At 36.9% G+C, this 27,823-nt stretch overlaps 1 protein-coding gene across 1 annotated transcript in view; it reads right to left on the bottom strand.

Annotated features, from left to right (window-relative positions):
• The window catches only part of Pdzd8 (PDZ domain containing 8), a 521,733-nt gene that overhangs the window by 481,627 nt on the left and 12,283 nt on the right, over window positions 1-27,823 (bottom strand). Inside the window, exon 2 of the mRNA XM_067784995.1 lies at window positions 23,238-23,483. Within this exon, the coding sequence (XP_067641096.1) occupies window positions 23,238-23,483 (246 nt within the window). The remainder of the gene's footprint in view (window positions 1-23,237; window positions 23,484-27,823) is intronic.

Genomic DNA, 27,823 nt, shown 5'->3' with positions numbered 1-27,823 from the left:
AAACTAAATGAAAATGGGCGGAGCCACGCCCATTTTGAAATTTTCTTTTATTTTTGTATTTTGTTGCATCATATCTTTACTGGGGTTGAATTTTGACTTAATTTACTTATATACAGTAAAGATATTAAATTTTTTGTTAAAATTTGAATTAAAAAAGATTTTTTTTTAAAAAGTGGGCGTGTTCTTCATCCAATTTTGCTAATATTTATTTAGCACATATATAGTAATAGTAGTAACGTTCCTGCCAAATTTCATCATGATATCTTAAACGACTGCCAAATTACAGCTTGCAAAACTTTTAAATTACCTTCTTGTAAAAGTGGGCGGTGCCACGCCCATTGTCCAAAATCTTACTAATTTTCTTTTCTGCGTCATAACGTCAACCCATCTACCAAGATTCATCGCTTTAACCGCCTTTGGCAATGAATTATCGCATTTTTTCGGTTTTTCGAAATTTTCGATATCGAAAAAGTGGGCGTGGTTATAGTCCGATATCGTTCATTTTAAATAGCGATCTGAGATAAGTTCCCAGGAATCTACATACCAAATTTCATCAAGATACCTCAAAATTTACTCAAGTTATCGTGTTAACGGACAGACGGACGGACGGATGGACGGACGGACATGGCTCAATCAAATTTTTTTTCGATACTGATGATTTTGATATATGAAAGTCTATATCTATCTCGATTCCTTTATACCTGTACAACCAACCGTTATCCAATCAAAGTTAATATACTCTGTGAGCTCTGCTCAACTGAGTATAAATAGGTAGGTACTTTGTGTGAGGATGCAAAGCTTCACATTTTTTGTAGGCTGCATGTAAAAACTATGACTTCGAATCACGTATGTTAAAAATATATGACGTACACGTAACTATTTGATGGAATTTGATGAAATTTGAAGCTTCTAGCTGTTAAAACGAGACAGAAATTGCGCAAAGTTTCTTATCTGAACAATCGGTTGTATGAGATATATACTATGTATAGCACCGATTTCAATGATTTTCAGACATCAATATATGCTATACACGTAAGCATTTGGTGCAATTTGAAGCTTCTACCTGTTAAAATGGGGCCGAAAACGCAAAAAAAATATATATCTATTATATAAAATTCTTCTGTCACGGTTTTAGAGGCTTAACTCCTCCGAAACGGCTGAACCGATTCTCATGAAATTTTGTGAGCATATTGGGTAGGTCTGAGAATCGGCCAACGTCTACCTTTTTTTCGCTACATGCCTAGGGTCTTGAGATCAAAACGTGGACCGGGGTACGCCTAGAATGTGTTTATACAATATGGATATCAAATGAAAGCTGTTGATGTGTGCTATAGTACAGGATAATTTTCATACCCCTGGGTGAATAGGGTCTCGAGATATAGGCCAAAACGTGGACCCGGGTACCCCTGAAATGTGTTTATACAATATGGATATCAAATGAAAATTGTTGATGAGTGCTATAGTACTGGATAATTTTCATACAACTGGGAGGACCGCCTAAGCGGTTGTAATCTCTCTGCCGGTGTAGATAAACTTTGGTCCACTGTAAAGTCCCTATCGAATCCGTCTAGGCACAATGACAAAGTTTCCATCGCCTTTGGTGACAAAGTGCTGTCGGATGAGAAAAAATGCGCGAGCGCTTTCTGCCGACAATATATAATGCATTCTACGGTCGACTGAGGGCCGACAGACACGCACATAAACATAAGTTCAGCGCGTCACCAATTACCATCACCGCCAAAGAGGTTGAGGATGCCATCGGTCATGCTATACCATCCTAAGCAGTGGGCCCAGACGGCATAACCATAGCCGATGCTTAAAAGCCTAGGGAAAGAGGGTTTCAAATATTTAGCACATGTCTTCAACCTGTCTCTTTTCACCTTTGTCATACCACCCGAAAAATGGAAAATGGCCAAGGTGGTCCCGCTACTAAAGCCTGGGAAACCAGCTAACATAGGAGTCATATCGCCCGATATCTCTCCCATCGCCATTAGCCAAGACGCTTGAAGCAATTTTGTTCCCCTACTTCAAAGCAAATTTGCAGCTAGCCTGTCATCAGCATGGCTTTAGAAAACTCCACAGCACCACCACCGCGCTAAACGCCATTAGCAACCAGATAAATTGTGGTTTAAATCAGAAGCTGTAGGCCTATCAAAAGCTTTTGATACGGTCAACCATGGCACGTTACTGCAAGACTTGGAAGGGTCTACCCTTCCCCCATGTCTTAAAAGGTGGACCGCAAATTATATGGTTGGTCGGCAGGCATCGGTGCAATTCAGAAAAGAAACATCAAAGCCAAGAAGAATTAAACAAGGGGTGCCACAGGGTGGTGTCCTATCCCCACTTTTCTTTAATTTTTACATATCCAAACTACCTTCGCCACCGGAAAGAGTTACTATCGTTTCTTACGCCGATGACTGCACAATAATGGTAACAGACCCGGGCCCACAGATCGATGAGCTTTGCAACAGAATAAACGGCTACCTCCCTGATCTCTCCAGTTGTTTCGCCTCGCGAAACCTGGCATTATCGCCGACTAAATCATCCGCGACCTTATTTACAACGTGGACCTCCTAAATGTCGACGATTTTGAACATCCACGTTGATGGCACAACGCTACCGACTGTCTTGCACCCCAAAATCTTGGGTGTGACGTTTGATCAGGATCCACTTTTTAGTGAGCACTTTGTTCCGAAAATTCAGAGCCGTAATAAAATCCTCAAATCCCTTGCTGGCAGTACTTGGGGAAAAGACAAAGAAACGCTCATTACCACATTCAAAACAATTGACCAGCCGTTTGCGTGCTACGCGTCCACTATATTGTCGCCAAGCCTAAAAACTACCCACTGGAAGATCCTACAGGCCTGCAAAAATACTGCGCTCAGAACCGCCACGGGCTGTCTTCTTATGTCCCCAGAACACCGTCTACATAATGAGGCGATAACACTCCCCATCAGGGAGAGAAATGAGATGCTAACCAAACAGTTCCTGTTGAATACCTAGAAACCTGGACATCCCAACAGAAATCTGATTGATGAGCCAACACCGTCCAGGGGCTTAAGGAGTCATCTCCGTAAGCATTATAGGAAATACGGCACCTGAGAAATCAGCCGTATAAAGCCAAAAAACACAAGCAGGTCCTCAGCGAACTCCACAAATAGGCGTCGGACCTTTATGCCGGGAATTGCCCGGTGAACCCAGTGCTCAGGGAACAGTACCCAAAACTTGCGGAAGATGAACACATACTCCCCAGGGAAACGCCATTCACTCTGGCTCAACTTCGTTCTGGATACTGTAACAGGTTAAATTCTTACATATCCAGAATCAACACCGACATACAAAATGTATGCCCGCTTGCAATGTGTCCCCACATGACACCAACCGTCTCTTTAATTGTAATGTGGAACCAACGCCTCTAACCCCTTTCATTATAGTCCACCCCTGTTGAAACAGCAAGGTTCCTTGGACTCCCGTTGGAGGATATTGATGACAATTTCTGATCGGTCGCAGCTATTAGGTGTGGTGAAACATTGCCTTCTTTTTCTTTCAGGTAACATACAAAATAATTTATTTGGCCTCAAATTTAAACGAGTAAACTTTCAATTTTTGAAAAAATGTTTTAATCGGAAAATTATTCGAAAAGAAATTATCTATCAAAAAGTTATTCAGAGATAATTAATAAATTTAAAAAATCATGAACATTATAAAAAAAAATTTTCTTTCTAAGAAAATGTTTCAAAGCAAACCCTTTATTCATGAAAAAATTTGCTCTGAATCGATTTCTTAGAAAGCAAATTTTTTAAAATTATTAATGAATAAACTAAATATTCATGAAAATGTGTTCATGAAAAAATTTGCTTTTAATCATTTCCTTAGAACTTATTTTCATTCGTATAATTATCCAAATACAAATTCGAATAATGCCCAACTCTGATGTTAGATATATTCGACCATTTGATTTTCTTTTTTTTTTTTTGTTTTTCAAATAAAAAGAAAAAACTTACTCCGAGAAAAGTTGTGTGTTTTTCCATTCCTGTGAGCGCTACCAAATGGTCTCCCTCATATTTCCAAGGTTAAAAGGTTGATTATAAAATATAAGAAATGAAAAATCTGGCCGGTTTTTAATGTTTTGATTATTTACGTGGTGGCCTACCAGGCAACTGCCGTGGTTGCCGTTCCATCAAACCTATATGCATGACATGAAGTAATACGTTGGGCAGGTTTAGGCCCATTGGTTGGTGGTACTCCAATCGAACTCAAGGTTATCGACGCACAAGATGTTTCAGTTGTCTCAGAATCAGCTTCTAATGAACTAGGAGCCATATACAGCAGAAGTATAGGAAACAAACGTCAGAAAGATTAAGGGCAAGATCTACAGATTTGACACAGTTGGCAGATATGATAAGACTGGATATACTTATTATTATTAAACTCAAATCAAATTTCATGGAAATAAATTTGCAATGCATATAACATTTTATTGAATGCTTTAATTATATTTACCAGCGTTGTACATATTAGGTTAGCAAAACTGTGCTGAATAGAGCGTAAATTTATTTCAATTTCCCATAAGATGTTGAAAAGACGAAGTTTAGAGCTTGCTGGTAAGAATAATGCCTAGAAATTCTATCATAAAATAAACTGGAAGGAGGAGTTCAAGGATGTGTCCAATTCAAACAAGCACATAATGGCGATCTGGCAACCTGTGTACATGTCAGATATGGAATCGAGTGTGAGAGGATCAAATTCGAGGCTTTAATATCAAACGACGGCCAGTAGCTTCCACCACCTGACCATTCGTGAAAATGAAAATATTTCGAGGCGAATCCTCATTATGTCCCTCTGCATTACATTGCATATAACTTGATATTTGGAGTATTGTATGAAAAAGTGAAGCTCAAAGTCAGCACACTAGTTAACAGGATCTTAATCTAACTGTTGCTCCCGACTTCGTAAAGATTTAATTCTTTCAAAGCTACAAAATTCAATTAAGGATATGAATACAGCCAGTCATTGTAATATGCTTTTACTCACAACTTATCCATAAGCTTCCTTCGGCATATGCCAATGGGGTCACGGAACTGACTTTAAATCTATCGGAGAACATTTCACTCAAATACTCCAAAGGCCGTCCGTCTTTATTCGATACCGTCCATGACGCCAAACTATACGTCAGGGTATGTATGCGTTCGTCGAGTGTGAAATCCTATTTCAAATTGCCCTTATAGCACAAGGCAGCAGTTGTCGAACGTATTGATTTTCCGCCGTGACTATAAGCTGACATAATTTTCGCTGCTAATGTGTATTAGCCCAGCTATATTCTCTCACATATCGTAAATTCAAAGCCTTAAATCAATACCCTTAATTGTTTATAAAAACGAGTATGTGCGTTGATAGAATGTGTATTTATATTCAGCGTGCTTTGCACCGTTTAGACGGTTAAGCGCCAATTAAGTAAGTAAGTAAGCTTTGCACACAGGGTATATTGTGACGAATATTAGCAACACTAAGCGATACTATCATCTCTAAGCCGATACTAAGCAGTGACTTGTATGCACATCAACAAATCAATCATTATGTCTACCCATATGTCCATACAAGCAGCGGAGAGAGACGCATAAACAAATGCATATATCTGAGATACTCCCAAAAGTATGCAATAATTTGTACAAGTATCACTCTCATACACACGTACATATGAGAGGATGTAGGCGTGCATCTGTAGTTATAGCTGATAAATAAATAGTAGATTCTAGAAATAGAAACGCCTAGAAGTATGCGAGCGACACAGCACAGAATATAAACGAGCACCACCTGAGCATTCAGTATTCAGTTTGGTTTAAGCAAGCTATCAGTTGCGAAGTATAAGTGTTATTGTGAAGAGCTTTAATTTTTGCATTATTCAATACTGGATTTATTTATTCAACAGTTTAGTGATTCGAACGTTTGCAGAAGAATTGGAATAAGCGGAATTACAGTAAATTCGTTACAATATTAAATTTGAATGGATAACGGTTGGTTGTACAGGTATAAAGGAATCGCGATAGATATAGACTTCCATATATCAAAATCACCAGTATCGAAAAATAAATTTGATTGAGCCATGCCCGTCCCTCCGTCCGTCCGTCTGTATGTCCATCTGTCCGTTAACACGATAACTTCAGTAAATATTGAGATATATTTACCAAATTTTGTACACGAGCTTATCTGGTAGATTCGTATTGAAAATGAGCGAAATCGGATGATAACCACGCCCACTTATTATATATATAACATTTTGTAAAACACAAAAAATCTGATTATTTAGTAAATAATACACCTAGAATGTTGAAATTTGACGTGTAGACTGATATTAAGACTCTTGATAAAAAAGTTTAAAACATTTTTCAAAATGGGCGCGGCATCACCCACTTGTGATAAAATCAATTTTACAAATATTATTTATCATAAATCAAAAATCGTCCAACCTATCGTATCAAAATTCGGCAGAGAGGTTGCCTTTACTATAAGGACTGCTTTGAAGAAAAATTAACGAAATCGGTTAAGGACCACGCCCACTTTTATATAAAAGATTTTTAAAAGGGTCGTGGACGAATAAAATAAGCTATATCTTGGCAAAAAAGAGCTTTATATCAATGGTATTTCATTTCTCAAGTGTAATTTATCAAGAAATAGGAAAAACTTCAAATTTAAAAAAATGGGCATGTCACCACACCTTTTATGACTAGGCAGTTCTCTATGTTTCGGCAGCCATAACTCGAAGAAAAATTAACGGATCATAATAAAATTGGGTACACAAAGTTTCCCTATAACAGGAAATATTTCTAGAAAAAATGGACGAGATCGGTTAAAGACCACGCCCACTTTTATATAAAATATTTTTAAAAGGGTCGTATACGAAAATAAAAAGCTATATCTTAGCGAAAAAAAGCTTTGTGTCAATAGAATATTACGTTCTAAATTGAATTATAACATTAAATTGGAAAACACTAAATTTTTTAAAAACGGGTGTGGCGCCGTCCCTTTTATGATTAAGCAATTTTCTATGTTTCGGGAGCCACAACTCGAAGAAAAATTAACATATCGTAATAAAATTTGGTACACAAATTTTCTCTATAGCAGAAAATATGTTTAGTAAAAATGGACGCGATCGGTTAAAGACCACAGCAACTTAGATATAAAACAAGTTTAAAGGGGTCGTAGACTAGAATAATAAGCTAGGACTTAGCAAAAAATAGTTTTTAATCAATGATATTTCACTTATCAAGTTTTATTGTAAGAAAAAATGGGGAGAAATTTTTTTAAACGGGCGGTGCCACGTGTTATATAGAAAAGAAATTTATCTGAAATGAAATGTACAATTGAAGCTCACGCTGAGTATATAATGTTCGGTTGCACCCGAACTTAGAAACCTTTGCTTGTTTTATTTGTATTTGAATTATAATTTAACCATGTTTACTATATTGCTAAACAATGCTTTAAATATTGCTACCAATTATAAGTTCGAATTCTAAGAAATTCATTTCTAATGTTCGTTTTATTTTAATCAGCCAGTTAAAAGAAAAAAACTTTATTAACCTTTCAGTGAAAAACAATTTCGTTCGTTAAGTATAAACATATCTTTCGTGAAGAGATCTAATCCAGGAACAGTTCTTTTTTTTTTGCAAATTTCTTAATCAAATAGCCTACCTCATATTTCCAAGTCTAAATGTTTCATGAAGTAATGAAAATGAAAATTCTAACACTTTGACGACTATGATATATACTGGAAAGGCATAAAATGGAAAACTTTAAAAAAAAATACAATATTAACACAGCGTTTAAAACATTGGAACATTTAAGGCGAAAACTGAGAATTAATACTTAGTCAGAGGATCCACTAAGCAACCACGGCGTATACAAGCTTACCTGCGGATGCACCACATAGGAACACACAAAACGGCAAATAAGAACAGGTCTCAGAGAACACATTAGAGGTTACAACAAAAAAACGCGGAATCCAAACATCCATAAAAGAGTCCCAGTTTGAGAATAATATGGTGGTGGTGGTATGTAAGTCAAGGTCCTTTACATACAAACAAAATACCGACGCCTAAACGTACTCAAAAACATGGAAATCTACAAAAAGAAAACATTCGACGGTAGAATAATAAACGAACAGGCAAACACTATTTCTGACACAAAGACAAGAAACAAAGTATTCATACAGGAATAACAGACAAACACACAACAAAGAAATAAACGCAAAACAAGAAATGCACCAAAGCAACAAACACACATAGAAGGACAAAATACTAGCATTACTAACTTCCATCTGTCTCAGTCAGCCACACATATCGACACACAGCACATACAAATACGAAAACATCCACTTTGATAATATCAGTCTGTACTAACGAACTATAAATACAAGGCAAATGACAACAACGGATCAGAATGAAAATTGACACTGATGATGGCACAACGCCGAAACCGGCTTGTCTCGAAAGAAATTCGACAAGGGGTGACGGAAAATCATGCCGATATATGTATATCAGTTAAATGTTTCAACAATTTCACTAATACAACAGTTTTCGCAGCGCATTCCACATGAATGAATTAATAAAATAATTAAAAAAAAAATATTTAATTAAACGGCTTTATTGAAAACAATACTTACATGAAGTAATAGTAATACTAAAAGCTAGAAAATAATTAGGTAGGTCCTAGGTACTAGTCATCACACTCCTCATCAATCTAGGGCGTTAATCAGACAATTAAATAAAAACGTTGGGCGCCTGAAATTTCTAAAGATGTGAGGCGTAGCATAATCTGATTAAGGTTCAGTTGGTCTTATATATGACTATCAATAGAAATTTGACGCGTCCAACGCTTTTATTTCATTACCTGATCAACGCCCCAGATTAATGAGGAGTGTGATGACTAGTACCTAGGACCTACCTAATTATTTTCTAGCTTTTAGTATTATCATTACTTCATGTAAGTATTATTTTCAATAAAACCGTTTAACATAAACATTTTTTTTATACTCAGTTGAGCAGAGCTCACAGAGTATATTAAGTTTGATTGGATAACGGTTGGTTGTACATATATAAAGGAATCGAGATAGATATAGACTTCCATATATCAAAATAATCAGGATCGAAAAAAAAATTTGATTGAGCCATGTCCGTCCGTCCGTCCGTCCGTTAACACGATAACTTGAGTAAATTTTGAGGTATCTTGATGAAATTTGGTACGTAGATTCCTGAGCACTCATCTCAGATCGCTATTTAAAATGAACGATATCGGACTATAACCACGCCCACTTTTTCGATATCGAAAATTACGAAAAACCGAAAAAGTGCGATAATTCATTACAAAAGACAGATAAAGCGACGAAACTTGGTAGATGGGTTGAACATATGACGCAGAATAGAAAATTAGTAAAATTTTGTACAATGGGCGTGGCACCGCCCACTTTTAAAGAAGGTAATTTAGAAGTTTTGCAAGCTGTAATTTGACAGTCGTTGAAGATATCATGATGAACTTTGGCAGGAACGTTACTGCTATTACTATATGTACGTTTAATAAAAATTAGCAAAATCGGAGAAGGACCACGCCTACTTTAAAAAAAAAAATTTTTTTTAAGTAAAATTTTAACAAAAAATTTAATATCTTTACAGTATATAAGTAAATTATGTCAACATTCAACTCCAGTAATGATATGGTGCAACAAAATACAAAAATAAAAGAAAATTTCAAAATGGGCGTGGCTCCGCCCTTTTTCATTTAATTTGTCTAGGATACTTTTAACGCCATAATTCGAACAAAAATTAACCAATCCTTTTGAAATTTTTGTAGGGGATTAGATTTTATGACGTTAACTGTTTTCTGTGAAAATGGGTGAAATCGGTTGATGCCACGCCCAGTTTTTATACACAGTCGTCCGTCTGTCCTTCCATGGCCGTTAACACGAAAACTTGAGCAAAAATCGGCATATCCTTAATGAACTTAGTTCAGGTGCTTACTTGAACTAACTTTATCTTGGTATGAAAAATGAACGAAATCCGACTATGACCACGCCCACTTTTTCGATATCGAAAATTACGAAAAATGAAAAAAATGCCATAATTCTATACCAAATACGAAAAAAGGGATGAAACATGGTAAGGTAATTGGATTGTTTTATTGACGCGAAATATAACTTTAGGAAAAACTTTATAAAATGGTTGTGACACCTAGCATATTAAGTAGAAGAAAATGAAAAAAGTTCTGCAGGGCGAAATAAAAAACCCTTAAAATCTTGGCAGGTACTACATATATAAATAAATTAGCGGTATCCAACAGATGATGTTCTGGGTCACCCTGGTCCACATTTTGGTGGATATCTGGAAAATGCCTTCACATATACAACTACCACCACTCCCTTTTAAAACTCTCATTAATGCCTTTAATTTGATACCCATATCGTACAAACTTATTCTAGAGTCACCCCTGGTCCACCTTTATGGCGATATCTCGAAAAGGCGTCCACCTATAGAACTAAGTCCCACACCCTTTTAAAATACTCATTAACACCTTTCATTTGATACCCATATCGTACAAACATATTCTAAAGTCACCCCTGGTCCACCTTTATGGCGATATCTCGAAAAGGCGAACACCTATAGAACGAAGGCCCACTCCCTTTTAAAAATACTCATTAACACCTTTCATTTGATACCCTTATCGTACAAACAAAGTCTAGAGTCACCCCTGGTCCACCTTTATTGCGATACCTCGAAAAGGCGTACACCTATAGAACTAAGGCCCACTCCCTTTTAAAATACTCATTAACACCTTTCTTTTGATACCCATATTGTACAAACAAATTCTAGGGTCACCCCTGGTCCACCTTTATGGCGATATCTCGAAACGGTGTCCACCTATGGAACTAAGGATTACTCCCTTTTAAAATACTCATTAACACCTTTTTTTTGATACCCATATTGTACAAACAAATTCTCGGGTCACCCCTGGTCCACCTTTATGGCGATACCTCGAAACGGTGTCCACCTATGGAACTAAGGATTACTCCCTTTTAAAATACTCATTAACGCCTTTCATTTGATACCCATATCGTACAAACGCATTCTATGGCGATATCTCGAAAAGGCGACCACCTATACAACAACCACCTCTCCCTTTTAAAACCCTCATTAATACCTTTAATTTGATACCCATATCGTACAAACACATTCTAGAGTCACCCAGGTCCACCTTTGTGGCGATATCTCGAAACGGCGTCCACCTATGGAACTAAGGATAACTCCCTTTTAAAATACTCATTAGCACCTTTCATTTTATACCCATATCGTACAAATGCATTCTAGAGTCAACCCTGATCCACCTTTATGGCTATATCCCTAAATGGCGTCCACCTATAGAACTATGGCCCACTCCCTGATAAAATACTCTTTAATGCCTTTCATTTGATACACATGTCATACAAACTTATTCCAGGGTTTCCCTCGGTTCATTTTCCTACATGGTTATTTTCCCTTATGTTGTCACCATAGCTCTCAACTGAGTATGTAATGTTCGGTTACACCCGAACTTAACCTTCCTTACTAGTTAAATTAATTATTTTCATCTTTTTAGTCTTCATTTAATTGCTTATTATTTCTCATTCTATTTAGTTAAATTAGTGACTCATTATTTCAAGGACTCTTTCCTGATAATTTGTTACAATCTAAGTCCTCAATACATAATCCTTCCAAAGACTTTACTCGACCAAATCCAAAATATTTTGATGTCACTTCTACCGGACTGTATGTAATATTTGTTGCAAATATGAGCCAAATCGAATATCATAGGTCCCCTTCCATTCCTGTATATATTATGTGTTCCAAATATGAACCACATCGGACCACAAATACGATTTTTGTGAATATCTCGATACTTGCGCCACCTATCGGCGATTTTTTTCATAGGTCGCTTTCTATTCATGTATGTATTATGTGTTCCAAATATGGACCAAATCTGACCACAAATATAATTTTTTTGAATATCTCGATCTTTGCGCCACCTAGCGGCGTTTTTTTCATAGGTCGCTTTCTATTCTTACATGTATTATGTGGTCCAAATATGGGCCAAATCGGACCACAAATACGATTTTTGTGAATATCTCGATCCATGCGCCACCTAGCGGTGATTTTTTTCATATGTCGCTTTCTATTCTTGTATGTATTATGTGTTCCAAATATGAACCAAATCGGAAAACAAATACGATTTTTGTTAATATCTCGATCCTTGCGCCACCTAGCATAGCCATCGGGGTCTGAACTATATTCCAAGTTTCAAGCTTGTAGCTTATCGGGAAGTTACTTAAATTTTAATTACAAAATTCGTGCCAGAAAGCCAACCGCCAACCAACCAACCAGCCTGTTAGGTCAAGCTAAGTAAAACCGTTTAAAAATGAAAACTTTTTCCTATCTTTCCTTTGCCATAATTGTCGGGACGGTCTTCTAGGGAACAGTCATTGTTGCTGTACGCAGAAAATTATGGAATATTTTTAGCAGGACTCAAAAATTTGTTGAAGATACTCCAATCGAGGCCAAAGAGATTGCCACACGAGATGATTCAGATGACATAGAATTCGCGCCTTATGAATTAGCAGCCAAATACCCAGCACCAGTCTTCGCAGCAAGTATTATTTATCGCAAGTTTAACAACTACGATAAAGTTGGAAAATATCATGAGAATGGATATTATTATTATTTTTTTTTTTCAAATTTAAACCGAATTTCATAGAAATAAATTTGTAATGAATATAACTGTTTCTTGTATGCTTTAAACTATTTTTGTTGAACTTACTTAATTCCTATTGATTGGTTTATTCCGGCTTTAGTTTTTGGTCGAGTGGTTTCATATGTTAAGTTATGCTTCAACTGCGAATAACTTTTGAATTTCCCATAAGATATTGCAGACACGAATTTTAGGGGCTGTTAATAATAACAGTAGTGGCCACAGATTCTATTGCATGGGTTTTTATGCAGGATTGTTGAGGTACTTTTTACCCGTATTTCAAATGTAGGAGCCATTTTTTCCAACTTACAGCTCTAGTTTTCAAAATATCTTTAAATAGTAAAATTTTTAATAAAATAATTTTTTTAATAAATATATTTTTCAACTATAGTGAGTTAAATTTTCTTTAAGAGATTTTGTTTCCAAGAGTTGATTCAGGAGCACTAGGTACTATCAATGCTCCAGTAGTTATCAGCTAACATATGCGGGTTCCAGTGTCCTTGATATCGCTCTTCCATAGAGCGTATTTTTTGTTGCGACCTGTTAATTTTGTGGTTCAACTTAAAATTTCACTCACATCATATTTTCATGACGCGCCTAAAGTAGTATGTATAACTTAAAAAACTCCATTGAATCGACCATAATGCTATCAATTTACTGAATATCTGTTATTTCAAGAACAACAAACCTGATTTGTTGATTTCACTACGTTCATTTCTTTCCACATGAGGTTGTTTAGATATCTTCCACCTAAACAAAGTTTGTTATTATTATTAACTTTCTTAGACAGTAAACAAAACAATTTCAAGAATGCCCGTATCTCTGTGCTGCGCTGTCAAGAATTCTACGCCAGTTGTTCCTATAAAATTTCGATCAAAAATTTTCCTCTTAATTGTTAAAAAAAAAGCTGTGACTTTCATATATTGGCCAAAGTCAAATGTTTCAACATAAAAGCCACAACGGTTCCGCCGGTACAACAGTCTTTTCATTTCATTTTAAGTGAATAAACACTCGAAAATTGGAAATTTAGTAAAATGAAAAATTATATCGTTTTAATTTTTCTAATCGTTAGCGTGACAACCTACCACGTAAAAGCCTTGGATACGGCAGGTCTCGCAGAAATTTTTAATTATACTCAAATTAATACGAAAGAAATTGATGCACAAGATGAAAGTTCAGTTGACGTAGAATCAGGGTATAATCAACTGGCTAGCACACACGGGAGGGGTCTACGAACAGCAGTCAGAAAGATGTTTGGCAGAGACAAAGACAAAGGCAGATATTCTGGATGGAAAAGAAGTTTATAAAAATAAATTGAAAATCTATATACATGTTTTCGTTATAATAAAATTCAAATTAATAACTTTTAACTCGATTGTGGCCCATTGATTGTCTAGCTCAGATGTTGTCCAATTATTTCTAACGATTTTGCATTATCCGACAAACTTTATTTTAACGCCCCACAATTTAACTGAATGCGACGATACGAGCCCTTGTAAACAAGTAGTAAAGCTTCAACTTTGATTGACTTTAAAATTTTCCCGTCAGAGATAGTAACACTCAGTTTCAAATGCAGCTTGGTAGGAATAATGTCCGAAAATTCAAATGGAAATCAGGCGCATGATGGCAGTTTTCAAGATCGCGGTAAGCTACTGCAAGAGGGATAATGGCGACCTGCTAACCGACGTATATGGGGTTTTGGCCAATTGCGATAAGGCATCGGAAACCGATACCGCAATACTTTCCCTGTAGGCAAGTCAGTAGATAGAAAATGATACAAACGCGCTTATAAAAAATTACCCTGACCCGCCCACCAATGATGTAAGATCAAATCCGTGGAAATACCCTTTGTACACAATTTACAACAACCACATGAAAATGGCCTAATCCAACTGCAAATATCTCCCGAAAAAATTAACATTTTCTTTTTCGCCTTATGTTTATTGTTGTCAATGTCAATTCGCGCCTTTTAAGACCTCTCCCAATATTTTTGGACGTATATTAGTAGTCGGGCGCTGTTCTAGACTCATACCCAAATAAGTAATAGTTCGATAGTATCTAGATTATATGTAGTTCAAAAATCGAAAGTGTGAGTTTTACTTTTTCGTAGTTAACATATCGCACACCTAGATAAAAAGAAAGCTAACTCATATATCTGAAATTGTGTAGTTATTAATACAAATGGGCTTTCCAATTCAATAAGTACCTTAATACTTGATTTATTAATACCTCATCTAGTCAGCGAGGAAAGGCTTTAAAAAAAATAGAAATTGCATTGGCGCATATGGCGAAGGCAGATAGTTTTTCGCGTTTTCTGAACAGTGCTATTTTTGGACTTGATTGTTTTTGCTGACTTTGATCTAAGCGTGCAATTTATTTTTAAATAATAAATATACTTTAAAAAATCTAAAAAACACGCTTTTAAATATTTAGTTTTAGTATCTCCACTTGGATATTTTATGTTTATAGCACCGTAGCACGGATGTTCATGTCTCCTCTATTAAGCACAACTCGTTTTGTAGCGAGTTATTTAACCACTGCCGCTAATTGCCGCTAGATGGATTAACTCTCCTTTGCACGCCTAGCCTAGAGAGTTACAAACAAGAATACATACAAGTGAAGCTAGTGTAAGCGTGTTAAAAAGGATTCTACTAAGGGCATTATTAAGCGATGTATTCAAGATATTGCATTTAGACAATGACAAGCCTAAGTCACTTAGAGGCCAATTTCGGAGAATCCGAAATATTGCATCGAAACTCAAAGTGAGGTTTGTAATACAATCTGTTGAAAAGGTACTGTGTAAAATATTTTCAATTTTCGCCTGGATCAGAACTATGTATATTAAAAAGGGAGTTAATATTTCCAATAAAGTCATACTAAAAGCAACATGTAGACTTTCGGTCTGTTTCCCACCAACGAAATAATACGAGCAAAATAAATAGATCTAACTGTAAATTTTTATACAATTGCGGAGCCATCAAAATAGTACCAATAAATGGAAAATATCTCTACTAAGGAGTTTTTATCTACTGTGGAACTATCGAAATAGTCCAAGTAAAAGAACTAGTTCTAAAGTGGAAACTTGTATCTAGTTCGGAACTACAGAAAAGGTAATTTAATCGCCTAGGACACCGCTATGCTAAACTCAGAAGTTAAAAGCATGTAAAAGAGATAGAGGGTGAACAAGTAGTGAGCCCAATACACTGGAAGCGCACCATGTTTGAACTAGAAATTTTCCATACAGGACTGGCTTTAAGAGCTTCGACTATGATATGCGTTCTTTCCTTACACTTTAAATCCTTTCCTTTACGTAGACTTCATGGCATAAGGGCAGCGATTGAAAATGCTATATTTCTCTGGAGTTTTTTTTTTTATTGCTACTGCTCCGGCTCTGAACTTGAGGAGAGCATAAGCGAAGCCGTAGCATAAAAATTTAAAGCATTCCTTAAGCTGTGCTAAGAACTACGTCTTATTTTGAAACGGTACAAATAGTAGAATGACTGCTTCAAACGAAATGCTTATTTAATCATTTTACACGTTATGTATTCGGCTTAGCTAGATTTGATCATATATCCAGCTGGAGAACGCGTCTGCTGGGCTGTGAAATCTCCGAATATCTGAAAGCTAGAAACAGCATTTTCCTTTGTCAACTTATCATTTATAAGGAGCCTAGTTACTTATATAATAAGCTAGTTTTCCGCAGGTATGCTCTAATCAACGACCTAATAGTACCAACTTATAACTATCTAACATCTGGACGGCTATTCTTTCATTTGTAGTTCTCTAAATAAAAGCAACTTTAAAAATGTTCTTTATGCTCATTTTAGTTGAAACCATTATACTTCTTGAGTTTTAGCCATCAATATGTATGAGTGTAAACAATGTTTTGTTATTGAATTTAATTATTTGTTTATTTTAGATATTTTCTTAATTTACTTCTCTATGTTTAATATGATAATTTAACCTACATAACCCTCTGCTATTACTTTTGTTTTTTATCATTGCGATTTATCTTTTCTTTGTACTATAAAAGATCCTAGATCTTATTGTACTAATACTCTTTTTGCAATAAATGAAATGAAATGCCATTCGCAGTGGCGCGATAGGAAAAAATAGGGGAGTTCAGGATTTTGTGGAAATGGTCTAGCATCATTGCATTTGCAAACTGGTGTAGTAAATTTGCATAATAAATAATTAAATGTAAGGTGCTATAACCTCCGAAAAGATTTTAGGCCGAGCTTCTCTTCCAATTTGCGTCGTGTTCCTTTTAATTTTTCCTTCAATTTGGCGAGACGGAACCTACTTGTTTTATGCCGAATCCGAACGGCTCCTGCAAGGCAGATGAGTTTTCACTGAGAAACCTTTCATGGCAGAAATACACTCGGAGTGCTTGCCAAACACCGCCGGGAAGCGACCACGCTTAGAAAAGTTTTCTTCTACGTTGTTTCTAAAATTTTGATGTTGCTTTGCCCGGGGCGTGAACCCAGTATCTTCGCTGTGGTAGGCGGAGCACCATACCATCACACCACGGCGGCCGCTCAAATTTGCGCAATACACAAACAAAATATACGACTATAAGAATTTTCTACGTCATTCCAAATACACAACATCAATAACTGTGGTATATTTTCTCAACATAGAATAGTAATTTGGCAGCTGACAAAACAAAATAATATGTACAAAGAAAACCTTGAAAATGACAAAAAGTTATCAAAAACAAAAAAACTCTTAACAGCTTTAATGTATTGCTATTTGCGCTGTTGAACAACTTTGTTTTCTCGCGCCACTACTTACGTATCTACAACAACTTCCCTGCAGTCAAACCAACTAGTCGTATACTAGAATAATACTAGTTTGGCAAAATTCCCAACTAGTTCGAGTTCTCTCTTTTTCGATATTCGCAACTGACATTTTTAACACGGCGATGTCCTCAGAAATATCAATAGCCAGTCTCTGCATCAGCATCATACCTCATGGCAAACTAGTCATTATACACCAAAAACATACCAGATGCGATATACTCAGTTTATACATCAGTGTCATACCAATTGTCACACTAGTCAGCCTCTGCGCCAGCATTATTCTAAATGGCATACAATTTATTCATCATATCATCCCAATTCAGCAAGAACTGGCAGTTTGGTACTTCATCATGCTCACTTAAGTGGGCTCTTTTTCCTCAATATATAGGTGGTGTTCAGGGGTCATAGGAAGACATCTCTCACTTATAAATGAAGTATTTTGGTACGTCTGCAGCCTTTTTCAGTGGGTGTTTTTGCTTTTTAATTTGTGCTGCCGTCTAACGACTTAGAGATTTCCATACGGCTTTGTACTTTAGATACAATTTCGAAGGCATGTGCCTTAAAGGTAAAAGTGCTGTCGAGCGTTACACCTAATATCTTTGAGTGACTGACAGTCGAAAGCTCAACTCCACCAACGTATGTCCAATATTTGCGTCAGCTGTTCCTTCCACTTCTTGAATAGAGTGGTCGTGAACTTGGTCCGCTATAGTTTCCGATCGCGCGCCTATGAAGGGCCAGGGCCTCTTACCATTATCGTGTAGTCGTGGGTATATGAAATGTTGGCCATCTTTTTAGACAAGGGGGGAGGGTTCAACTTTCTATGTCCTGGAGTAATTAGAAGAAAAGCTTTAAAACCAGAGTTGTGTGTATTTTTGTCATGCAAAGCTTCACAGTGAAAACTCATCTGCCTTGAAGGTTCGGTTAGAAGTCGGCGTAAAATATGTAGGTCTTAAACCGCCAATTTGTAGGAAAAATCAAAAAGAAGCACGACGCAAATCGGAAAAGAAGTTTGGCCTAAAATCCCATCAGATGCTAGTGCCTTGTGTTTGTATTTATTTATTTACTCATATGTTTGACTATAAAATTCTACAACAATTTCGATAATATTTCAGTCGTATAAAGTACACGAAAATGAGAAGTTTCACTGCTTTGACTTTTATAATCATTGGATTGATGGTCCACCATGCAGCTGCCTTGCCTGTCTCTCCAGAAAATCCGTACGCAGAAATGGAAGAAATGGGTGTGGAAAGATTTGAAGAAATTGATGATGCAGACACATTAAAGGGCAATGAGTTGGATGCAGAAGATGGTGGTATAAATGGTTTAAAATCATCTGTAGACGAATTAGCTACTATACATGGCAGAGGTTTCAAAGACGACGTCAGAAAAGCAATGGGCAGAAAAACAAAAGCAGAGAAAATGAGTTCTTACTATCATTATTATTAGCCATATATGTATGTATGTGATACTCCTATATTGCTAACAGAAAATGCACGCAATGAGTCTTGAATTCGAAATCAAAACAAGGCAGCCGTAAAATTTTTGTGATTGTAGCAGCAAAAGTGTGACAAAAAAAATTTTTATTTAGAGACATTCGATTATTGAATTCAAAACCCAAAACATTTAAACAGCAATATATATTAGCACTCTGATGTTTGTGAGTGTACCTAGCCTATAGTAGCAATATAGGAGTATTACATATGTATATGTTATTAGCTCTCTATTTTATAATAATTTTTAAAAATCAATTTGAAATACATCATAACTACTTTGCAGAAAAAATTACTGACTATCAAGTGAAAGTTCGGCACTACAAGTGAGGTAAAGTAGAGAACAATCAAAGAGATTGAAAGCAGCGGGATGAGGACCACTTTACAAATGCCAAATTCACTTAGATTTGCCGCTTGTATCGATATCGGCGAATACGCCGATCATTTCTTTGATGGCAGCGATTACTTCGTTTGCCTTATTTGATTGGCTAGTTTGGTTAATGAAAGCAATAGCATCAGACTCAAGGAATAACGCTATAGAGAGCCTTTTTGTCTTATTGCGCTGTCAACAGCTACTTTGATGTATAAAAAAAGGTGTGTAGAAACACTCTTATCGGACAGTGTTTGGCGTATCATGAAGATCTCATAGATTCACCATGTTAGACGCCGGACTTGTTACGGTCCAACCAGTTTCTTCACTTTGGGCGAGTCTTTCGATAAACATAGATAGAATAGAACATGGACTATTAGGTAAGCTAATTTCGCGGTAATTTGTGGGGTTTGCGGGATCTTCTTTTTCAGAATATACTCAAATTCTAGTTAGAGCTCATCCATCAAATTTTGTTTAGAAGTTGTTGGTTGTTACAGAGAAGTGTTTCCCCTATAATCTAAGTACTCTCTCGGCATCAGTTACAAGGTCGTTTTCGTTCTTACAGGAGTTTGCCACGGACTTAAAACCTTCCGTGTTTCGCTGAATTTGAGGTAAAATTTGCGAGCTTTATTCCTAGTGGCTACCAACTCAAGCTCCTCGCACTCATGCCTTTCTGTCTCTATTTTTTGTTCCTAAAAAAGACGCCTCGTTTCCCGTTTCAACTTGCAATATCGTTCACCCACGTTCGCTTTTGCGGTAGCCATGCAGGCAGCGTCTTTTCTTTCGGTTTCAACGCGGCATTTTTCATCGTACCTGCTGCTTTTCCGTAGTCACCGATAACCATTTTCTTCTCGCCGGTGGTACGAAGTGTGTTAAAGATATGCTCCCACTGCTTCTGCATTCTGCCGTGTTGACTTGTGTTCTCCCAGAACAGGTGTTAGAGTAGAGTTGCGAAATCATTGGCAGTCTGTTGCAATTGAAACATTTTGACGTCTAGCTTTCCTTGTGTTTTTTTTTTCCTTGCATTTAGCCGCGCAGAGGCGATCGCGTATTTTGACTGCGGTGAGATAGTAATCCGAGTCGATGATGGGTCGTCAGATCGTGTGCACATCAAAAACACTATTACACAATATTTTCGATCTGATTGCGTGTATTTTGATCGGGGGGCAGCCATGTATATTTTTATGCAGTACCTTGTTCTGTAGAGGTTTCATTGTGTAGGCTGAACTTTTCAACCGTATGGTCGAAAACGTTTTTTTACGCACCCTGACGTTAAAGACACCAAGCACGACTTTTATATTAAGGCAGGGGCAGCGCTCGTATGCGTGTTTTCTTTCGAAGACTCCAAGAGTCATCTTATCTACCCACCGTCAACTTTTTTGAATTATACATCATGTGTGTGATTTTTGGTAGTCTAAGGAGGATTTAAATTTCTAGTTCCCTACTCAAGAGCACTTATTTGAAGTCCCAAATTTATAGCCATTAACAGTGACAGGACTGCCTTGGCGCAAATGACAGCGAGTACTTCGTCTTGTCCTCATTTACCGCAGGACCCATTATAAATCAAAAAGATAAAAATGCTTAATTTAATTAAACTACAATACAACAAATTATTAGGGGGATTCACTATGTCTTGCAAGGTGCACGGATTGCACGGATGTTTTATATCCTATGAAATACTAGGAGAGCGAGAGCAAAATGAGGCGATTGGGTTAGGTTGAACTGGTTGGTCTATAAGACCTCACATTGGCTGATTGTTACCATGCCATCCTATTGACAAATACTAGAAATTTTCGAGGACCTAGCGTAATTGCTGCCTCGATATCTAGCAACTAGTAGCTGGAGCCTTGACTCCGCGAGCGCAGGCTATTAGAACACAATACGTTCCCAATAGTTTCTTTCTGAAATCCACACTTCCAACATTTTTAATTGTCTAGAACTAATTTATAATCATGTCAGATTTAATTGTGAAGTACTGTGTGGCTGCCTTACAGTCAATATATATGTTGACGCGAATACAACTAAAGCATGTTTCTTCTAGAATTTTAGTAATAAGCAGATCCTACACCCTGCCGGATTACTATAGCGTTTTCCAAGCGGAAATATTAGCCGTAACCAACGCAGTAGAAACCCTGGAAGAAAATAGCTTAAGCTGCAAACGCGTTAACTTTTATATTGACAGTCAAGCAACAATTAAGGCAACAATCTCGCATAGCACAGCATCTAAATGCATGTTAGAGTGCAAGCGGTCTCTGGAGAGAATCGGGACAGGAAGAAGCTTAAATCTATATTGGGTCCCACGGCATATGAGAATAGATGGGAACGAAAAGCGGATGAACTAGCTAAAAAAGCACATCCCTTGAAGCTTGCTCCGTGGACGTCCCAATTAGACAGGGAGAGATTAAACGAAGGCGAGAGGTGCACATGATCGACCAAGCGGGAAAGGCGTGGGTTCAAGCACGGGGCTGTAAAGTGTCGAAGATTATGTGTAGGTCTTACAACCTTATACTAACAAAGTTGCTTCTATCATTAAAAAGAGAGGAATGTAAACTCATGACGGGTATTTTGACTGGACACTGCCTTCTGGCGTCATATGCCTTAAATTAGGCTTGGTCAGAGATAGCAGATGTAGGAAGTGCGGGTTGGAGGAGGAAACGATCGAGCACGTTCTATGCTCGTGTCCTGCACTTGCCAGGCTAAGACTCCAGCTATTAGGAGTGATACAGCTGTCAGATCTAAAAGCAGCAAGTGGCTTAAGTCCTAGGATGCTTCTAGTATTTGCAAAGAGGACGGAGTTATTTTATAACATAGGTCCTGGTTTTTGATAGAGTTTTTCAGTTTGGTCGTTAGAATAAACATCTGGTAATACTACGGACTCAATCAGTCTATGTGAGGTCCTCGTGGACCGGCCAGTTCAACCTAACCTAACTTAGTACGGTTTCCGCCTGAAATACGCTTTGGCGATCGTGCAGCCTGTGGGATCTCCATATTTTTGGATCGACACAGTCAACAACGAACTTGACCCCTTTCGTTTATTTTAAATCACACGTGTATACACGTGTATAGTATGTTTGACCTCCCCACCTTGAGGCGTTGATTTGTTAACATTTCGCATAGAGTCTATTGCGAATTCGTCAACTTAGTCCGAAGCACGAAAAGCTTTTGATTGCCACATTATAAACCATAATTTAAAATTTTATTATACTATAATTACACATACCTTCCATGCAAATCAAATGGTATATTAAGTTCGCCCCGAAGTTTGAAAATTGTAAGCCCTTAAGAAGAGATAGACACACATATAAGTATACTGAAATGATCAGAGCTAAGTTGATTTAGCCATATCACTCTGTCTTTCCTAGGCTCTCAATTAGACATTAACCGGAACCGACCACTATACCATATATCTCCTACACTAACGATTTTTTATATAAGAGGATTTTCGCCGTTTCTTACATTTTTCAAATTTCAATAGCTTTGTCTTGCAAAATTTTGTTTTGAGTTTTAGGATCTTACTTAACTAATAAAAAGCTTCACAGCAGAACTGAAGAACGGCTACAAATATCTCTATATATGTATGTATGTCAAAAATATGTGTACAAAACTTATTTGATAACACGAATGATGTTTTCATTTTCTTACATTTTTTTATCGTCCCAAGTTTGTTAAATACTAATTGTATATTTAATGTTTAAGCAGGTGATATTATTTAGGTGTAAGTTTAGGGCTGCCAGATATACTTGTTACTAAGCAGAAGAAAGTTGTATACTGTTTTATATGTTAAGCTTGAAGTGTTCTTTAACTCACCGTTAGCTTATCGAATAATCTGCCAGTTGTAGTTTTCGCCAACAGCTCATCTAGTTCCAGTGATAGCTTACGATAAAACCATTTTCGTACGCGACTCGAATTTTTCAATTCATGAAACAAAAATTGCATTACAAAATTAATTGACATTAACGGTGCGGCATCTGTTGCACCAGTATTGTGAGTGTGACCAGATGTCGCTCCCGTAGGTGGCACTAGATTTATGGAGCGTGCTGTTTCTTGAATTGTCTGTAAGATAAATAAAAAAAATAACAAAATATACAAATTTGTAATAGTTCGCTAAAGACAGATGTATGCATATATGAACTTGGAGTCAGCGGAGAGCTTTCAGCGGATCAAAAAATTTATCGCTAATTAGTAGCGAACAGAAAAAATTTTTGCGCTTTTCGGGATCCTACACCAAGTTTACGTGAAGTACTTTAAATCAGGGTTGGTATTTGCACACACGCACAATTATATCCTATAGGACATTTCTACAATCGACAACTTGTATGACCATTCCCCACAGGGGATGAATAAATGTAATTTTGACCAGCTTGCATGAGATGCGAAAGTCCGCAGTACAAGAAATTTCAGCCAGTTCCCTACCAGAACTTCATCCAGCTCTGCGGCAATCCTTTTCAATTTCTATGTGAATCATTGGTGTGCCAGCTAAGTTACTAGTAGTTGTCAGTGTTCAAGACCTAAGGGGTAGCTAACGTTCTTTACAAACTAAGAGTTTGCTACCTTGTGTGCAGCTGCCTAGGGTTGTGTGAAGTGGTAGCTTTTAAAAAAGCGACATGTGGAAACCCTGTAAATAATAACAAGAGTTTGTTAACAATTTAGGTGAATTTTAACCATTTGAATTTAGTCACGAGAAGATCATATTGGAGGTATACAACATGAGTCAACATAACTAGTGCCTTTCAGATTTCTTTCTCTCATGTGCATGAGTTTAATGTATTGTATCTGTTTAAGCCATAGGACTCAAAGTTTTAAAAATTTAAACTTAGTACAAAATTCACACAGTCCTAGAGCTTAACATTTCTTATGTCGAAAAGTATAGATAGAAGACAATTCCCGAAATAGGACAATTTATCAAATGTTGAATAATGGCATTAGAAATGAAGATTATGAGCAATTGACAACAGCTTTTTAAAACATTTGTGGTATTCACTGACCCTGCTTATCAATTTATTTGCTTATGTAGTTATATTTTTAACATAGCTTAGAAAACAAAATACGTTGGAGACAAATAATTCCAAGCAGATAAGTTGATAAATGTTTGAATATACTAGAAATTACGGAGAGCGTTGCTGCCGCAAATAAACTTATTTCATAGATCTGTCTCAATTTGAAATGAATTTTTATCTTGCTATAACTTTAATACTGTCCTTCATCCCTTTTTCCCCTTTCTTTTCCACACTTTATTCTTATACCACTCAATTGCCAACCACCTCTAACTCTGTCACCCTCGGCCTCATCTTTTTTTGTTATTGTTGTTCTTTTAGCGATAAAGATAGTCCCCGAAGGTTTTGGGGAGTGTTATCGATGTTGATGGTCCTTTGTCGGATATACGTAGATCCAGTACGTTCCAATAACAAGAACCATTAAGGTACAAACCCGACCATTTCGGGAACGATTTAATATGACCACATTGAATCTTCTAGGCCACCCCTGAGGAACTTGGGGTCGTCAGAGCCTATTCTAAGCCCTCTAACCCGCTGGGGTGTTTTAGAATTGGTCGAAGAAAAAGACCTCTTCTCTTGACAAATTATGTAGTATTAGTGGTATGTTAATTCTTATTTTTTCAAAGAGTTCCATTATAAAGATTGGATTCAAAGGCATATACATATGTACCCAATTTTGGTCTTTCTGAGTACATATTATATAAATGTCAGCATAATCTTCTCAGATGGTAATGTGGGTATATCGAAAAATTTAAAAAAAATCATTATTTTGAGTTGGTTGGTTATAAAACGTGCGGTGTATGTTTCTTTTCTATTATATATGTATTAAACTCAGCTGATGATATCCCTTAAGATCACCACGATTGTCAAACCGCTGCCCATCAACAACTAGACAAAAAAAGGAAAATGAACAGAATTAAGCCGTGGTTACTCACGAACGTACGTAGAAAAAACGTGTCAGCTGACACGACCTATCTTATGAGTGTGCAATGTAAACGAAAACTCACCGACGTGCAACGCCCGTACGTACGTAGCCCGGAACGTAGAAATCAAAACAAGTTTGATTTTTTCCGTAAGAACGTGTCAGCTGATCGCTCTCTCACTAGACAGAGTTGCCTAGTAAACTTTTGTGCGCTAATTTTTGACCGTTTGCAATTTTATGCAAAAACGCCTAATTAAAGTTTGAAAAATTGTGAAAATAATTCGAAATAATTATGTAAAAGTGCTGATTATAAATATTTAATCTATTTATACTTATTTAATAGTATTCCGGCCTTTTACAATATCAAAAATTAAATTGGAAAAAGTTGATGTTTCCATAAGCATACATGCAAAATGGTCAATGGCAACAGTGCTTATCTGTAAACAATACACACACAAATATCTTATGTACATGTACACAGACGCACACATTGATTCCTACGGGCTTGAGAGTTCGGCCAAACGTGCTTCGTACGACAAACGTCCTTACGTACGGCACACGTCGGTGGGTAACTGCCGCATTAGCCGATTTCATTTGGCCACTTGTGGGCAGTACGCTGCCACAACGTCCGCATCGCTGAATAACAACAGAGCTTAAAATATTCAACATAAAAGTTAACTAACTTTATATTGCCCAGATAACGTAGTCAACTATTAGGAAAAAAACTGTATGTATGTGTTTAAGTGAGAGCCCTGCCGGAAATGAAATAACTTTATACCAATTTATTGTGGCGAATATTACCAATTTCGACACATCGATATGCCGCTAGTAAATAAATCAGACGTCGGCAAATAGTAGAACAATCGTGCACACTCAATTCACACGTATTTTTATTCTCTTTAGTTTAATAGTCGCTGAGCATTTGGCGCACCAACATCGATTGCGTGCGTCGCTCGCAATGTTGACGAATTGTCCATATGTATATTATGAGTACATATTTTTTACTGTGTATATTCTTGTACTTGGACTTGTAGCATAAAATACATTGGCGCGTAATCATAGTCAAAATAAAATAGATTTTAAATTTAGTTGCAGCTTTTTGACATAATTTTCTATGAGCTATCTTTCAAAAAAGCTGAAACTAAATTTAAAACCTATTTTATTTTGACTATGATTATCCGCCATTGTTTTTGCCCAAAAGGGTTGGGCAACTTAAATATTTTCCGCTTGCCATTGTGCGCATTAAAAAATAATTGGAAACGGTTTTTACTTGTTGCTTGCTAAAGGCCGCGGTACAATGAAATTTTTCATATAGATGCGTTTAACACAAGCTTATGCATTCCAATAACATCACCACAATCAATCAAGGTGTTGCGTTTGTAAATATGAAGGAACCTCAGACTTAGCAATTTAAGTTTATTACGCCTTGCCCATTCACATACAAAATTTCGCGAAGCACTGTTGTAAACATTCTCCCATACAACAATTTAGGGATATAGCTATAAAGGTGGATCAGGGTTGACTCTAGAATGTGTTTGTACGATAGAGGTATTAATGAGGGTTTTAAAAGTGAGTGGTGGTTGTTGTATAGTTGGTCGCCTTTTCGAGATATCGCCATATAGGTGGACCAGGGGTGACTCTAGAATGCGTTTGTACGATATGGGTATCAAATGAAAAGTGTTAATGAGTATTTTAAAAGGGAGTAATCCTTAGTTCCATAGGTGGACGCCGTTTCGTGATATCGCCATAAAGGTGGACCAGGGGTGACCCTAGAATTTGTTTGTTCAATATGGGTATCAAAAGAAAGGTGTTAATAGGTATTTTAAAAGGGAGTAATCCTTAGTCCCATAGGTGGACGCCGTTTCGAGATATCGCCATAAAGGTGGACCAGGGGTGACCCTAGAATTTGTTTGTACAATATGGGCATCAAACGAAAGGTGTTAATGAGTATTTTAAAAAAGGAGTGGGCCTTAGTTCTATAGGTGGACGCCGTTTCGAAATATCGCCATAAAGGTGGACCAGGGGTGACTCTAGAATGTGTTTTTACGATATGGATATCAAATTAAAGGTATTAATGAGGGTTTTAAAAGGGAGTGGTGGTTGTTGTATAGGTGGTCGCATTTTCGAGATATCGCCATAAAGGTGGACCAGGGGTGACTCTAGAATGCGCTTGTACAATATGGGTATCAAATGAAAAGTGTTAATGAGTATTTTAAAAGGGAGTAATCCTTAGTTCCTTAGGTGGACTCCGTTTCGAGATATCGCCATAAAGGTGGACCAGGGGTGACCCTAGAATTTGTTTGTTCAATATGGGTATCAAAAGAAAGGTGTTAATAAGTATTTTAAAAGGGAGTAATTCTTAGTCCCATAGGTGGACGCCGTTTCGAGATATCGCCATAAAGGTGGACCAGGGGTGACCCTAGAATTTGTTTGTACAATATGGGCATCAAACGAAAGGTGTTAATGAGTATTTTAAA

The sequence above is a fragment of the Eurosta solidaginis genome, chromosome 4, assembly GCF_040869045.1.
Source record: "Eurosta solidaginis isolate ZX-2024a chromosome 4, ASM4086904v1, whole genome shotgun sequence".
NCBI classification, from domain to species: domain Eukaryota; kingdom Metazoa; phylum Arthropoda; class Insecta; order Diptera; family Tephritidae; genus Eurosta; species Eurosta solidaginis.
The sequence above is the reverse complement of the archived record's forward strand: the minus strand, read 5'-3'. Positions and strand labels throughout refer to the sequence as shown.